This window comes from Leucopleurus acutus (genome assembly GCF_964270905.1).
Source record: "Leucopleurus acutus genome assembly, chromosome: 5".
In the NCBI taxonomy this organism is placed as follows: Eukaryota; Metazoa; Chordata; class Mammalia; order Artiodactyla; family Delphinidae; genus Leucopleurus; species Leucopleurus acutus.
The window spans coordinates 113,430,087-113,448,027 of NC_139147.1; the positions used below are offsets into that span (position 1 = coordinate 113,430,087).

Here is a 17,941-nt window from a genome sequence, read left to right on the forward strand (position 1 = left end):
TAGAACATGTTAATTTAGTGAAAAGAACGGTCTTTAATGTTTTGGCAAAGTCTTTTCCAGCCCAGAGTAAACATGAAATGAGCGGGCTGGAGCGAAATCGTTTCACAGTGTACAAAGCAGTTCACATGGATGCTGCCACAGCAAAGTAAGCGGACATGTATTTGAGGTCATTTGCATGAGTCAAATTTTGCAATGAGTAACTCACCTGGGAAGATATAAATTATTTATATAATGATTTGCAAAGGAAATGATCTACTAAAGTTGTACCAGCTACATTTAAAAAAAGTAGTTCTACATGGTTTGCTCATTATAGACAAATCTATTCACAGTATGCTCGACTACGTTACATGTAAATTCACATGGCAAAAGAAAATGAATTAACACAGAACATGGGAAAATATCCCCCACATGTGTTAAAATGCCCTGCAATTTTCACATTCAAAATTTTATGCATCTAAATCTAAAAAAATATTATATGGAATACTCTTAAGTTACACAAACTGATAATAATTTACTGTATTTTTCACTCTAATAGGAGCAAATTACCACATACTTGAACAAAGTTAAAATAGTTACTATTTCTTTATAATAAATTTGATGTATAATTTACTTTACTTGTGCTTTTTGCACCAATTTATAAATACAGTATATGCAATACACAACCAAGACAGACACCAACATTAATAGTTAAATTCAAAATAGCAAATACTTACCATACAAAATAAACAGCAAATACATCTCTTATGAAAACCAGAGCGCCCCTGGACTTGGGGGCCAGATTCTCTGGAAACCATGTCAAGTTTGAGCACTGTGGAATCTCAGGCCAGCTGCGAGATTTTTTTCTCAAGTTGGCATAAGGTTCAGGAGAACCAAAACTGGACAGAGTCATTTTTGCCAAATCTGGCAAATAATTGGAACAATTCCACTGTGGTTCGTTCCGGCCTTTAGAATTTACATGTTGTACCTTCACAAAGACTCTGGTCAATGATCTCGCCACTGAAAACAAATTTAGTAGTACAGCTACTTCTAACAGGCTTCCACGTACCTTAGGGTGGCTCTCACAGAAGCCTTGGTTTAAGTTCTTGGTCTAAGAAGTTTAAGTACTAAGCAACAATCTGTTTCAGCACCTTTTTGACCACAACAAAAGCAAAGAAAAATCCTACATAAATAAGAACAAAGTTCATAAAGTGCTTAAGAAATTACAAACATTTCAAATTAGAGCGATGCAAATAAATGTCCATTTTGCCGCCAAAGGTGAATGCAGAATAAATGGGTCGCTTTCCTGTCAAGATCTGACATGCCTTTCAAATCAGTAGTTTGGTCCGGCACAGTGTGCAAAAAAAAAAACCCAAAACAAAAAAAAAACCCAAAAAACCAAACTTCATCATTAATGAATACATAAATATTTAAAATCCACCATAATCCATTCTTTCTGTAACTACGAGATTCAATAAAAGCACCAATTTCAAAAGGTCTGCTACCAAACTCTTCCTGGCGTAGGCCCACATGATCCACATTTTTAAACCTACTTTCAAATTGAACGAAACAAAACCAAACCACACCTTTTCCTTTACATTTTGTTTAAACGCCTTTGTATGAAATGTAGCGTAAAATATAGGAAAACGCCAAAGAAATGAAAGAACAAAGGGACATTTCTAAAGGTGACTAATGCATTAAATGTGATTTTCTGTTTTTCAGTGCAAACAAAAAACTTCATGTCTTTGTCCTCTTCCAGACTCAGAAGTGTGAAGGATGCCCGTAGGGCGTCACTCCTTGCTGTGGCTGGTTACCTAATGAGAAAAAGAAAATCCAATAAAATTGCAGACGCAAAATTATGCCACAGATCGGTGGCACGCTCTTGTCACTGTTCCTCTATTCCTGAGGCTGGTACTGAAAGCAGACTGGTCAGGAAGTATAACACTAGCCCAGACACCTGTGCGGCCAAGGTCTTAATACCACTGCTCGATTCATTCTGCAGAGGGGCCACCTCTACATCAGAGTCCCACAACGGCCAGCAAGAGGCCTTGGGATGAAGGTCACTGGCCCGTCAAAAGTCTGCATCCCTGAGCTAACAAACATCTCAATACTAACGTAAAAAAGGACTGTAAGTATCATAAAACATGAAAAGATCTGGAAACTTCATAAAAGCACATCAGAGATCCTACTTTAACACTGACGTTATAATAGGTGAGAGAGAAGTAGCTTGAAAGGGGCAATTTTCTGCAAATGGCCATGGATAGATGCATCAGAGAGAACCGTGCAAGAGTGTATGCCTGGGAGAGAGAGGCTGTGTGTGTGACGCGAGTGTGTGCCTGTGCACGTGTCTATGTGCACACCTGGACAAATAAAGAACAGTGAGTAGGTTCAAAACAATGACACAGGCTTAGAAATAGCTACTGCCTGCACAACTCTGGTGGGACTATTCAAATCCAAAGGCCCCGTTCACACGGATTATGGCAGAAATGCAGCCGGCTGGAGCTGTGCAGTGGGCAGCTCAGCTTAGTTGCCCTTATTCAACAAAGGAGGCCGGCATCACTGCTCATGTCAGGCATCAGACTATATGTTGTGGTTAAGAGGTGGGCTCTGGAAGGAGACAGTCTGAGTTTTAGTCCCAGCTGCTAGCCGAGTAACCTTGGGCAAACGGGAAAATGTCCCTGTTCTTTAGTTGTTTCCTCATCTGTAATACGGGAAGAGCAATAATACCTCGGCGCATGAGGTGGTTTAGGAAATCAAGTGAATTAATACATGTAAAGTCATGGGTCCATGACTGGACCCGTGGTCCAAGAAAGTGCTCCAGAAATGATGGCAAAAAATTCACTGGTCCAAGAAAGTGCTCCAGAAATGATGGCAACCCCCCCCCCCCCGCAAAAAAAAAAAAAAACAACAAAAAAACCTGCATTCTGTGAGCCCTTGGAAATAGGAACCAAGAGTATGCTCCCCAGATAGGTGCTACTCCATAAAAATCGTAGGTACATACCTCCAATCACTAGAAAAAAAAATTAAAATATAACATGTTGTCTCTACCTTAAAATTATATTCTCTCTTTAGCCATGCAAAAATATGAACTCTGGGGACTTCCCTGGTGGCACAGTGGTTAAGAATCCGCCTGCCAGTGCAGGGAACACGGGTTTGAGCCCCGGTCCGGGAAGATCCCACATGCCGCGGAGCAACTAAGCCCGTGCGCCACAACTACTGAAGCCTGAGCGCCTAGAGCCCGTGCACCACAACGAAGAGTAGCCCCCGCTCGCCGCAGCTAGAGAAACCCCGCGTGCAGCAGTGAAGACCCAGTGCAGCCAAATATAAAAAATAGAAAAAAATTAAAAATGTGAACTCTGGAGCTGATGAAACACAGTAAAATTTTAACCACACGTGTGTTTAATAGACCACACCGACTGAACAGTTCTTGGAAAAGACAGGCATGACTTAACTGAGGGAAATATTTTTAAAGGAAAACAACAACAAGAACAACAACAACAGACCTTGGTTATGCCCTCGGAGAGACACAGGGCATAAGAGAGGTGTTCCCTCTGCCCAGGAAAACACACGGACAGCAGCAGGCAGGAAATTAAGACTAGAGCCAAGCTGCCCCTCCCTCTCAGTCATAAACTGACCTTTTCCCTACCATCTTCCACCAGAGCCACACCACTGCCTTCAGAACTCGCTGCTCGTCGCTCTGTACCTCAGAAGCACAGAACCGAGAAATTGCTAGTCTCCCTGCTTGCTGTATGGATGAAAAACTGCGTGACCCAGATAACGGTGACAGAGTTGGCAGCAGAATTCAGGTCTCCTGACTTCCAGGCCAATATTCTTTGCATCACAGGGGCCTCGCTCCCACTTCTAAAAGAGTTTGCCCACCCCGTGACTCCAGCGCAGGGCGACCGGATTCATGGGAGCAGGCTGCTGGCACTGGGATGAGGTCCGATGAAATGGGCTGTCGGCATGCGCTCTAGAAAGGCAGCACGCCAGCACGGCAGCAAGATTAACCGGGGAGAAACACTGTCCTGCCGATGCCGCCTGCCACGTTCAGGTCTGGATTTCTCTTAGCCGCTATCAGGAAGGGCAGGGTGGTGCCGTGGTAAGAGCAGCCACGGCCCTAGTGACCAGGGGACAGGTCTGGTGCTGGCCTCTTCATATCTGAGTCTTGGGGGCGGGGGGGGCACCTATCCCGTCCCATCGTACACTGGAGGGTATCAGCCGAGTTGCTCTCTGGGACATCTAGCTTTATCAGAAAAGCACCTGCCGTCCCACCGGGCCCCCAGCTGGAAAGAAACATTCCCAGATTCGAAGAGAAGCAACAGGAAAACATCCTCGCTGAACTCAATTAAGACTGGGGCTTTCCCGGAAAAGAAGCATTCAGACCAACACCAACAAAATGAGAACGGCCTGGACTTAAAACGAACACGAGAACGGCACCAAGGAAGACGGTTTTTGAGGAGCTGCCACCTGTGTTTTGCTCACTGGCTTGTTTTTCACGTCCTGGGGGCCATCTGTTCCTGACGGAGGGTACTTACTGGAAAGCTGCTTCTGGAGCTGCCGCACCAGAGCGGCCGTCTGCTGCTGTTGCTGGGTCTGCTGCAAGCCTTGCCTGGGAAACTGTAATCCAGAGAAAGGAGGGAACTCAGCGCTCAGCACAGACGAGAGCAGAAGGTCTGCAGCGCGCTTTGAAGCCCTGCGCAGGACCACGCCCAGTGCGCCGACACTGATCTTCAGCCAACCCTGGTCGACACCTGGGCGTAACCTGAAAGTGCCCCATCCATTCCAAAACCCGTCTCCGGGGGGTGACCTAGCCTTTGCTGGGAGAGCCCTTAGGAAGGAGCCCGGCCGTGCCCAGTGGTTCACACATTCTTGTACCTCAGCCTTCACCAGTTGGCTAGCTGGTATCACCATGTTACAAACCATTTGCATCAGCAAACTGAAAGCTGTCTGGTGGGAGGATTGGGTCAAGCACCACAGGCCTGGCCCTGGGCGAATGGAGACAAGAGCGTGGTGAGCAGCGCAGGGGCCTGGACTCATCTAGGACTGTGCCCTCCTGCCTGACGGAGGATGAAGGTCGGGCGGGGGCGAGCCCAGGGAGGCAGCAAGGACCACACGTTAAGGCGGTGCCGCCTTCCAGGGTCGTACACGTGCCGGCATAATATGAGGGCCCAGGTGCCCTGGTTCTAGCCATCAAGTTGATACAGGAAATCGAGGTGGTTACTCCAAAGAGGGGAAAAAGAACCTATTTGGCGGAAACAAAATTACCTTTGATTAAAATCATTCATGGTGCTGATTCACCTTTTCCTTGACCTTCAAATTGCAGACTGTCACTCTGTTCTTCCTTTTCGTTTTTCCTTTCTGTCCCTCCCCACCTTCTTTCCCCCTGGCTTATCACTGTCGTAGCAAAGGATGTGTTCTGATGCAAGGATATCTTAATCACATACACATCGGAATGAATTAACTTACCTCCATAGGCCCATCGCCTACCCACCGGGGTATGGAGTGCCGGCCCCCTGGCCTCCCGGCCTCTAGTGTGGGCAGGGGCACTCCCAAGATTGCAGGACAGGAGCAGAGTGAAGTCGGGAGGGAGCAGAATAAAGTTTTGGGTTTTTTTTTTTTTTTTTTTGCGCCAATTTCCTTCCTACTGGGTCTGCGCCTGTGGAACGCATCTCACCCTGGGATGGCCATGGTGCCTGTCAGCGGCCCTCTCTGTTTCTTTCCTTCTTGCCCCTCTGGGACCTGGGGGTAGTCACTGCTTCCAGCCCCGGCTGTTTCGTCCTCCTTAGTGTCCTTTAACCCTGCCCATACCTCTATAAATAGTCTTTTTTTAAAAACTCAATTACCCAATATGAGTGCAATATCTATTTCCTACTCAGAGCTTGCCAATATGGTTGAAAATAGCCCAGGACCGTAGTTAGGGTTGCCAGGTTTAGCAAATGAAAATACAGAGTGTCCTTAAATGTGAATTTCAGATAAACGATAAATAATTTTTTGGTTCTAAGTATGTCCCAAATATTGCGTAGGACAAATACTGCATTTAGTATAAGTATGTCCCATGCAATATTTGGTACATAATTCTACTAAAGAGTTAATCATTGTTCACCTGCACCTCAAACTAATTGTGAGTCCTGTATTTTATTTGGCAATCCTAAATTAGAAGGCATTGCCGGGTTAATTCTTTTAAAACCGAGTATTTGGCATGACCACTGGCTCTCAACTATTTCTCTCCCATTAGACTATGGGTGACCGCGGACACACTTGGGCTTATTCCCTTATGTAGCCCTAGTATCCAGCTTTCCAGGCACATAGTAGGTGCTCAATAAAAATGAACAGAATCACAAATTCTCAAGTGCCTTCAATTTCCAAATAACAAGGAATGTACACTTCCACCAAAGTTACTATTTTCCCTGATACAAAGCAGGAAAATAGCACTTTTCCTTTTTTTTTCCCTATTGCCCAACTCAAGAGGAAAAAAGAAAACAAAAACTCATCTTTCATTGATGTGGAAATGTTAGTAAAATAAGAAGAGCTTTCTTTCCTATTCAGGGGTTTCCACACTTATTTGGCAATATCGCCCTATTTTTTTTTAACATCTTTATTGTAGTATAATTGCTTTACAATGGTGTGTTAGTCTCTGCTTTATAACAAAGTTAACCAGCTATACATATACATATACATATATCCCCATATCTCCTCCCTCTTGCATCTCCCTCCCACCCCTCTAGGCGGTCACAAAGCACCGAGCTGATCTCCCTGTGCTATGCGGCTACTTCCCACTAGCTATATCTATTTTACATTTGGTAGTGAATATATAAGTCCATGCCACTCTCTCACTTCGTCTGAGCTTACGCTTCCCCCTCCCCACGTCCTCAAGTCCATTCTCTACGTCTGTCTCTTTATTCCTGTCCTGCCCCTAGGTTCTTCATACCCATTTTTTCTCTTTTTTTCTTTTTCTTAGATTCCATATATATGTGTGTTAGCATACAGTATTTGTTTTTCTCTTTCTGACTTACTTCACTCTGTATGACAGACTCTGGGTCCATCCACCTCACTACAAATAACTCAATTTCGTTTCTTTTCATGGCTGAGTAATATTCCATTGTATACATGTGCCACATCTTCTTTATCCATTCATCTGTTGATGGACACTTAGGTTGCTTCCATGTCCTGGCTATTGTAAATAGAGCTGCTATGAACATTTTGATACATGACTCGTTTTGAATTATGGTTTTCTCAGGGTATATGCCCAGTAGTGGGATTGCTGGGTCATATGGTAGTTCAATTTGTAGTTTTTTAAGGAACCTCCATACTGTTCTCCATAGTGGCTGAACCAATTCACATTCCCACCAGCAGGGCAAGAGTGTTCCCTTTTCTCCACACCCTCTCCAGCATTTATTGTTTCTAGATTTTTTGATGATGGCCATTCTGACTGGTGTGAGGTGACAGCTCATTAGAGTTTTGATTTGCATTTCTCTAATGATTAGTGATGTCGAGCATTCTTTCATGGGTTTGTTGGCAGTCTGTATGGAAATATCACCCTACTTATTTAACAAAACCCAATACGGTGCTAGGTACTAGGCAATGTTCTAGACATTACAGGTATACATTAGCCCATTTAATCCTGACGTGGTAAGACCTATCCTAAGTCTCTCATCTGAAGTCCTTGGGGCAGATGTGTTTTGGAATTCAGTGCCTATCTGACTTAACTATGAACATTCATAATACACAGACTAATCAAGGTCTACAAAGTACTCCATAATCAAACATACTAATTTCTGCAGGAAAATACACAAATAGTCCGATCAGGTAAAACAAATGAAAAGAGCTTCAAGTCCATTCAGGTGAGCTTTTCCTACCAAAGGAATTCAGGTCAGGTTTGCCTGTTCAGTGAAATTTCAAAGAAAATTTCCATTTTTAGAGGTGTCTGAATTTCGGAAATAAATATAAGGGATCGTGAACCTTTACTGCTGTTATTCTCACTTTCAGATGAAGAAACTGAGGCTCTGAGGGCTTCTGTCACTTGCCCACGATGCCTGTTTTAAGTACTGGGGCTGGAATTCAGACAGCTTTCTGGATTCAGAGCTTAATAACCATGATCCAGTGCTATCCTTAGTTAGAACTTTTAGCTTCCAAATATTAATTTATTTGAAAATAATCAGATTTTCTAAATGGTTGGCTGCAAAGGCATCTAATCTTAATTTATCAGCTGATTAAAGGTACACAGTGCATAAATATTTAACATTTATTTATTCAACAAATACTTAGCTGCCTTCTTTATGTTCATTTAAAGTCTGCTTCAAACAGAGTAATTTATAGAACAGAACACTGTAGTGATCTTGTCAGATTCCTTATTTTGAGGAGTCAAGGTGGTAACTAGGTGCCCGGGGAAGCTTGTGTGTGTGTGTGATGGGGGGTGGCGAGGGGAGTGATGGGTGGTCTGCTGGATGGCCTTAAGACACAGTATGCCTGGGGGACCCCAAGAGTCTACTGGGGTATCTGCAAGGTCAAAACCATTTTCACAGTAATATTAAGGCAGTATTTACTTTTTTCACTTTCATTCTCTCGGTTGTATACAACGCAGCTTTCCAGCTGCTACACAGTGTGTGACGTTGCAACAAACTGAATGTCTTCTATTAACTCAGACGTCAAAGAAAGCTTCGAAAATGTAAAACAATGTCATTCTTCTAAGTTTTCATTTTGATAAATAGGCCTACTTTTCATAAAAATTTTATTTCTGTTAATATGTAATGAGTGGCTAAGGAATCATAAAGCCACCAGGGGGAATGTAAAGAGTCATCCTCCTAGGGTCCTCCAAGGCTGCTCCAGCACATTTGCCCCTGAATTAGAATTTCTGGGGCAAATGTGCTGGGAACCTGTATTTTTAAATGGTTCCCCCCCACTGGTCTGATGCTTGGCTAGATTCTGGAATCATCCCTGTTGTTGCAGTTGAAACTTTTAATTTACCAAAACAGGTCAATAAATAGGTCAATTGAGGTTTACTAGAGGCCCGAAAAAACACAATCTGTGTATACTGAACCTTTGCCGCGTAAGTGTGATAAATGAAGAGGGAACGAGTTTTCTGGACTCTCTCCATACAGGAGATGGTCCCAGTTTCTCTTACCCCCGTACCTTTGCAGATGTTAATCCCTCCTCCTAGAATACTGTTCCTTCCCCTTAATCCTACCCTACCCACTCCTAAAAATCTTCCTCCTTCAAAGATCAGCTTAAGCACTCAGTGACTCCCTCAGGCATCTGAAGAGTGAATCACTGCACCCTCAGCACTGTGTAGATGCCTTTCTTATGAAATATGGCATAACAGGACAACTGCCTCTCTCTCTCTAGGGTTCTGTGTTTTGAGCTTCTCGGAGGCAGGAGCTGTCCCGGGCTTCAGCTGCAAGCACAAAACACAGAGCTCAGTAACGTCAGTCACACACCAGCCAAGGTGGCTCAGTCACTCTCCAGCCAACCATTCTCTGCTGAACTGAAAAAGTAATTTAAAAATGTATTTGATGTATTTTGACCAGTCCCTGTTGTGACAACACATTTATTCAGGAACACTTAACTTTTCTACTCAATCATTACTGAGGTAAAAATGCATCACTAACGAATAATTTCTATTTAAATAAATGTCACTGAATCTTTTTTGTCTCCGAATAGCTGACTTGCGGGGGCTCAACCTTTTCAGCAGCGGAAGCAGACACTGACTAATCATGACCAGCAGCAGCAGGGCTGATTCAGTTAGTGATGGACGTTTAGCTGCCTCAGAGCCCCTGTAGACATCTCACCCTCTGAACTGTGTTTTCCTTTGCACATGGATAATGGGTGGGGTTTTTTTCCTTCACTGCCGTGATATCCAACGAATGAGTTATCCAAATCCAGGTACTTTTCCGGATTCCAGGGACACCAAAGTGAGTAAACACAGTCCTTGCCTCCTGCCGCTGTGTCCTGACACCTGTGACTGCACCATCAGTAAGCAAAGGAACAAAGTACCAAGGCAACATTTAGTTTAAACCCGCACTGCCGACTGACAGGATCCACAGACAGATCTGTCTTCCTCTGATGGACAGAACACAAATCTTCATCCGTATCGGCTTTAGCACAATAGACTGTAGCACTGCCCAGGCCCCTCCACTGGGGTCCTGGACAGAAGGACACGTGCTCCGGAGGGCACACTCAGAGGGGACCAGCAGCTGGTGGATTTCAGAGTATTTAGTATGCATTCATTTGCAAGTTAACTAGCAACTTCAACTGAGCCTTTTTTGATCTGCACATGGTATTTAGTGGGGGAAAAAAAAATTATAAGTATCTGGCCTGTTACCACAAATCTCCCAAGAACGTCTTCCCCAACCTCCTTCCATAAATACTACTTCTCTTTTCTCTTCAAAAAAGAAAAAAAAAAAATTCCAAATTCATGCAAAGGAAGGCAACCTGGCTCGATAAAGTTCTATGGACCGAATTTCTTCCATTTGCAAAGGAGAATAAGATTTTCTGGCTAATTCTGAATTCCAGAGGCATCCTGAAAAATTTCTCAATTTCTCTGACTGGAACATATGAATTCCTTGAGGAAGCTTATATGACAATTCTACCCCACCTTTGACTAAAAGTTAATGCAATTATTTAAGTAACTACTGCTGCTAATTATGCAAATTTTTTAAAGTATATGTTCAATATAATATGATACTGACACAAGGATCAGTCAATTTAAAAAGCCAACTTTCTAAAGCTTTCTGTTAGCATGTTTTCCAGGTCACCCAACTAGGGCACCCTAAGTTTACGATGAAAAGGTATGACAGAGCAGGATGGCGTAAACATTATTTTCTTAAAAGCTGGAAGCAGCTTTAAAGAAAAAATCGTGGCCTGCTAACATAGTTGAGTCAATTTAATCATAACAACTCATGAGCTTTAAAAGTATTTTTCAAGTCAAGAACCATAATTTAGACCAAAGCTAAAGCTAGAGATGTCAAATATAATTCTCCAGCAAGGGCACCCATTCTCTTTCCAGATGCTCTTCCTTCACAGAAGATAAGTGACTTAAGTAAGCAAATGACAACTCCAGATTTAATTTGGAAGCACGGGCTTTTCTTACACTTCCTTTTTCTTCACAGAAAAGTTCTGTTTTCTTGATGACACTTTCTGAAAAAGCACTAGCTTCTGTTCTAAGTTAGTTTTGTCACTTAGGATCACACTTTTCATAGCAGTGACCAACCTGCCTATAGGGGTGTTGATGACCACTGTCCCACAAGGCCCAGCTGCTGTTGTCAACAAGGAAACAGACTGACAACAAGGAAACAGACTGACAAAAAGCAGTGAATCAACTGCAAATGGCTTTCGAGGTCCCCTGCATTCAACCTCCTCCTCCAAAGCTTCCCAAACTTCTCATATTTCTCTTGACCTCTGTTACGTGTTAAATTATGTCCCCCCCTCAAAAAAAAAAAAAAAAAAAAGATATGTTGGTGTCCTAACCGTCAGTACCTCAGAAAGTGACTTTATTTGGAGATAGTCTTTACAGAGATAGTCAACTTAAAGTGAGGTCACTAGGGTGAGACCCGATGACTGGTGTGCTCATAAAAAAAGGGAAATTTGGACACAAACACATATACAGGGAGAATGTCAGGAGAGGATGATAGGAAAGATCCGGTGGTGTGTCTACGAGCTGAGGAGTGCCAGAGATTGCCAGTAAACCACCAGAAGCTAGGGGAGAGGTATGGCTCAGGGCTCTCAGAAGAAAGCAGCCCTGCCGACACCCAGATCTTGGACTTCCAGCCTCCACAACTGTGAGACCATACATTTCTGATTGTTTAAGCCACACGCTTTGTGGGACCTCGTTACAGCAGCCCTGGCAAACAAATACAACCTCACTAATGCTTCTACTACTTTCCATTTGACAGCTTCCGATGATTCTAAGCCATCTGGTGGCAGGAAGCAAGCCTGGCATGTCATCGCTGTGCTCCATGACCTTGGGCAGAGGGCCAGCCTCCACTGTACATACTGAGTAAGCACTTGTCAACTTGTGGATGTCGCCAGATAGCAGGAGGGCAAGTCATGAGGAAGGTGGTGGCTGTGTTAGCACCATCCCTCCTCCCTTGAGACTTCAAGAAGGGCAGCTGTGAATGAATCAGAGCTGGCATCTCTTCAACAGCTGGCTCACCACTCCAGTCTCCAGCAAAGAAACAAACAGAGAAGGAAGAACACTGGCCAGTAACAAAAGCTGGATCTGCTGGCGATGTTTATAATAAATATATTTATAACATCCATAATAAATCTTAGAATTAATAAGAAAAGGAACAGTACCTAATGATAAAAAGAAATATAATATTTTTGTTAATATTGCTGAGGCTCTGTGGTATTGCTCTTCGGAAGATATACAATTAGAACTTTTTTCTTATACTTCTATTTCCTTTTGTTGTGAGAAGCCAGAAAAAAAAAGAGCAACAGAATACATAACAAAATATCCCCAGCAGCACTATTTTTGCAACTGGAAACAATCTAAATGTTCAACAGTAGGTGGTGTGGTTAAACAAGTAATAGCAGAGCAAAAGACAATGGACTGACTTCACAGCTGTTCAAAATTACGAACATGTGGACTAAAAGGATATATAAATAAGTATGCTGTAATAAAAGTATGCACAAAAAAGAAGAATTACGATAATACAAAAATCCAAGATCACTGACCATCCCTATAACTTCTAATTCTGAAATTACCTGGAATCTATTACTCTAAGTGATAAATTAGCCCATCTTAAGACTTACGACATACAACATGCCTGCCTTTGTACAAATAGCTGCTGCCTAGATTATACTATATTGCTCTAATACAATCCTACCTTAAGAAACAGGAAACATCTCGAATAAACAACCTAACCTTGCACCTAAAGCAATTAGAGAAAGAAGAACAAAAAACCCCCAAAGTTATCAGAAGGAAAGAAATCATAAAAATCAGATCCGAAATAAATGAAAAAGAGATGAAGGAAACGATAGCAAAGATCAATAAAACTAAAAGGTGGTTCTTTGAGAAGATAAACAAAATAGATAAACCACTAGCCAGACTCATAAAGACAAAAAGGGAGAAGACTCAAATTAATAGAGTTAGAAATGAAAAAGGAGAAGTAACAACTGACACTGCAGAAATACAAAGGATCATGAGAGATTACTACGAGCAACTCTATGCCAATAAAATGGACAACCTGGAAGAAATGGAGAAATTCTTAGAAATGCACCACCTGCCAAGACTGAATCAGGAAGAAATAGAAAATATGACCAGACCAATCACAAGCACTGAAATTGAAACTGTGATTAAAAGTTTTCCAACAAACAAAAGCCCAGGACCAGATGGCTTCACAGGCGAATTCTATCAAACATTTAGAGAAGAGCTAACACCTATCCTCCTCAAACTCTTCCAAAATATAGCAGAGGGAGGAACACTCCCAAACTCATTCTATGAGGCCACCATCACCCTGATACCAAAACCAGACAAGGATGTCACAAAGAAAGAAAACTACAGGCCAATATCACTGATGAACATAGATGCAAAAATCCTCAACAAAATAGTAGCAGACAGAATCCAACAGCACATTAAAAGGATCATACACCATGATCAAGTGGGGTTTATTCCAGGAATGCAAGGATTCTTCAATATACGCAAATCAATCAATGTGATAAACCATATTAACAAAGTGAAGGAGAAAAACCATATGATCATCTCAGTAGATGCAGAGAAAGCTTTCGACAAAATTCAACACCCATTTATGATAAAAACTCTGCAGAAAGTAGGCATAGAGGGAAGTTTCCTCAACATAATAAAGGCCATTTATGACAAACCCACAGCCAACATCGTCCTCAATGGTAAAAAGCTGAAAGCATTTCCACTAAGATCAGGAACAAGACAAGGTTGCCCACTCTCACCAGTCTTATTCTACATAATTTTGTAAGTTTTAGCCACAGCAATCACAGAAGAAAAGGAAATAAAAGGAATCCAAATCGGAAAAGATGAACTAAAGCCGTCACTCTTTGCAGATGACATGATACTATACAAAGAGAATCCTAAAGGTGCTACCAGAAAACTACCAGAGCTAATCAATGAATTTGGTAAAGTAGCAGGATACAAAATTAATGCACAGAAATCTCTGGCATTCCTATATACTAATGATGAAAAATCTGAAAGTGAAATCAAGAAAACACTCCCATTTACAACAAAAAGAATAAAATATCTAGCAATAAACCTACCTAAGGAGACAAAAGACCTCTATGCAGAGTATTATAAGACACTGATGAAAGAAATTAAAGAAGACAGAAATAGATGGACAGATATACCATGTTCTTGGATTGGAAGAATCAAGACTGTGAAAATGACTCTATTACCCAAAGCAATCTACAGATTCAATGCAATCCCTATCAAACTACCACTGGCATTTTTCACAGAAATAGAACAAAAAATTTCACAATTTGTATGGAAACACAAAAGACCCCGAATAGCCAAAGCAATCTTGAGAATGAAAAACGGAGCTGGAGGAACCAGGCTCCCTGACTTCAGACTATACTACAAAGCTACAGTAATCAAGACAGTATGGTACTGGCACAAAAACAGAAAGATAGATCAATGGAACAGGATAGAAAGCCCAGAGATAAACCCATGCACATATGGTCACCTTATCTCTGATAAAGGAGGCAGGAATGTACAGTGGAGAAAGGACAGCCTCTTCAATAAGTGGTGCTGGGAAAACTGGACAGGTACACGTCAAAGTATGAGATTAGATCACTCCCTAACACCATACAGAAAAATAAGCTCAAAATGGATTAAAGACCTAAATGTAAGGCCAGAAACTATCAAACTCTTAGAGGAAAACATAGGCAGGACACTCTGTGACATAAATCACAGCAAGATCCTTTTTAACCCACCTCCTAGAGAAATGGAAATAAAAACAAAAATAAACAAATGGGACCTAATGAAACTTCAAAGCTTTTGTACAGCAAAGGAAACCATAAACAAGACCAGAAGACAACCCTCAGAATGGGAGAAGATATTTGCAAATGAAGCAACTGACAAAGGATTAATTTCCAAAATTTATAAGCAGCTCATGCAGCTTAATAACAAAAAAACAAAGAACCCAATCCAAAAATGGGCAGAAGACCTAAATAGACATTTCTCCAAAGAAGATATACAGACTGCCAACAAACACATGAAAGAATGCTCAACATCACTAATCATTAGAGAAATGCAAATTAAAACTACAATGAGATATCATCTCACCCCAGTCAGAATGGCCATCATCAAAAAATCTAGAAACAATAAATGCTGGAGAGGGTGTGGAGAAAAGGGAACCCTTTTGCACTGTTGGTGGGAATGTAAATTGATACAGCCACTGTGGAGAACAGTATGGAGGTTCGTTAAAAAACTACAAATAGAACTACCATATGACCCAGCAATCCCACTACTGGGCATATACCCTGAGAAAACCATAATTCAAAAAGAGTCATGTACCAAAATGTTCATTGCAGCTCTATTTACAATAGCCCGGAGATGGAAACAACCTAAATGTCCATCATCGGATGAATGGATAATGAAGATGTGGCACATATATACAATGGAATACTACTCAGCCATAAAAAGAAACGAAATTGAGCTATTGTAATGAGGTGGACAGACCTAGAGTCTGTCATACAGAGTGAAGTAAGTCAGAAAGAGAGAGACAAATACCGTATGCTAACACATATATTTGGAATTTAAGAAAAAAGAAATGTCATGGAGAACCTAGGGGTAAGACAGGAATAAAGACACAGACCTACTAGAGAACGGACTTGAGGATATGGGGAGGGGGAAGGGTAAGCTGTGCCAAAGCGAGAGAGAGGCATGGACATATATACACTACCAAACGTAAGGTAGATAGCTAGTGGGAAGCAGTTGCATAGCACAGGGAGATCAGCTCGGTGCTTTGTGACCACCTAGAGGGGTGGGATAGGGAGGGTGGGAGGGAGGGAGACGCAAGAGGGAAGAGATAGGGGAACATATGTATATATATAACTGATTCATTTGGTTGGAAAGCAGAAACTAACACACCATTGTAAAGCAATTATACTCCAATAAAGATGTTAAAAAATTAAAAAAAATATATATATATATTGCTCTAAATATCAAAATAAGACACTATGCTTCTCAAGGCAGCTTTTTAAAAATTTCTGCTTAAAAGAAATTAAAAAACCATAAAAAGCCTAGTGTGCATTTTACTATCCATGACGATTACTGTGGATGAAGGTCTTTGTTTCTCTGGAACTACTTTCCTATGAATTCACTGGGAAACAATCGTGAGCCTGACCTCACTGACCCACTAGCCCCTGGGATGGAAGTGTCTTAAGCCAGTGAGGGAAATACAACCTAGTGCATTAAAACATGTCAATACTGTCTTAGAAGTCAAAACTGAATGTGCGATATATATACTCGCTACACACCAAAAATTATGAAATATTTATGACGCTATTAGGAGAGTAGAAAGGTACTAAATTCTGCTGTATGAGACACGCTTAATTCCAGTGGAGCACGGGGACAGGGTCTCCCCTCAGTTCTGCATAAGCTGATCCTCTGCTTCCAATCATAACGAAGAAGCCTGAAGGCAACTTCTACCCTACTCCTGTAAGTTTAACTTCGTGACAGAATCAAATGTTTATTTTTTCATCCTACCCAAAATAACGATTACATTTCATGATAAGGAAGAATTTCCTTAAAAATGAAGATCAAAATGGCCAAGGCAGAGGCTTATAAAATATCCTCAAGGTGTCCTATTCCAGTCCTTTTTGGGCATTCTCAGCCCTTTACCACCTAACTCTACTCTATCCCTGCTAATATACTATAGCCCGGGCCATACTGTTCCTTCTTTACTAGCAAACTGAAAAACCATCTATCTTTCAAATCCTGTCCTGGAAAGAGTCTACGTCAGTATTTTCCAAAGTGTGAGACACATGCAGTAACACAGCTCGTCTTAGGGGTGGTACTCACTCAACTCATGTTGCTGAGCTCCCTGCAGAGTCGGTATTTATTTTTACAGATATTTCCAATGCGTGACAAGGGATGTGACCACTACCACTGAGAGTAGTGATCACATGCTTCTTTTTAGAAAACATTTGTTTAAGCAAATAGGAAAAGAGGCAATTTAAAGACAAGTAGCAGGTAAGTAATAAAGAAGGGATACGGCACTAGCAAAACTAAAAAGTACTGAGGCTGGGACCACGTTGACTGGTGCTATGCATATAACATTTCGAAATTTGACCTACAAAGCTACAGAAGCAAATTATAAGATTACATGAAAATTTCATGGAATTATATGAAATGAATTACCTGAAAATTCTTGCAGCAAATGCTAACTGGCTGGACTCGGAGTTTCTTTTACATCAGTAAAGTAATATTTTAGAAAGTACTCTCATGCTCCTTTGGGATTATCGTGAAAACTCAAAGCCAAGTTAAGATAATCTTCTAAACATATCCATACTAAGTTATCATTCTAACACTGTTTAGAATAAAACTTGGTTTCTCAATATAAATATTTAGTCCATGGAACGGAAAAGTCCGAAGAAATTTAAAGAGGAAAAATTACATAACCTACTGAACCCCCAAATATTTATTTATACCTTCTAGGAAAACAAATATACTGACTACAACAGTAACACAACCCTACTCTGATGAAGTGCTGGGGAGAAACGGCTAGGGTATATTTAGGCTTTTTCAGTTCTTAACAATCTCACGGGACATGAAAAATGCAATCTGCCTTTAAAGAACACCACCAAAAAAAAAAAAAAAAAAAAAACAAAAGGAAGAGGAAACCCACATGTTTGGTTTCAGAACACCAGGCCTTACCAGAGGCTGCTGGGGCTGCATGGTTTGGAGACCGAGGGTCTGACCCTGGGGCTGCGAGGACTGCTGAGGCTGCTGCATCTGGAAAGAAAGAAGAAGAATTATACATGTGAAAATAGGAGGTTG

At 41.6% G+C, this 17,941-nt stretch overlaps 1 protein-coding gene across 2 annotated transcripts in view; it reads right to left on the reverse strand.

The window, feature by feature from the left end:
- Positions 1–867: 867 nt before the first annotated feature.
- Positions 868–17,941, reverse strand: part of MED12L (mediator complex subunit 12L) — a 326,301-nt gene continuing 309,227 nt past the window's right edge. For both annotated transcript variants that reach the window (XM_082839059.1, XM_082839058.1), the window contains 3 exons: positions 17,819–17,896; positions 4,512–4,593; positions 868–1,790 (listed from right to left, as the gene is read on the reverse strand). In XM_082839059.1, coding sequence (XP_082695185.1) covers positions 1,738–1,790; positions 4,512–4,593; positions 17,819–17,896 — 213 coding nt within the window. In that variant the 3' untranslated portion in view covers positions 868–1,737. The remainder of the gene's footprint in view (positions 1,791–4,511; positions 4,594–17,818; positions 17,897–17,941) is intronic.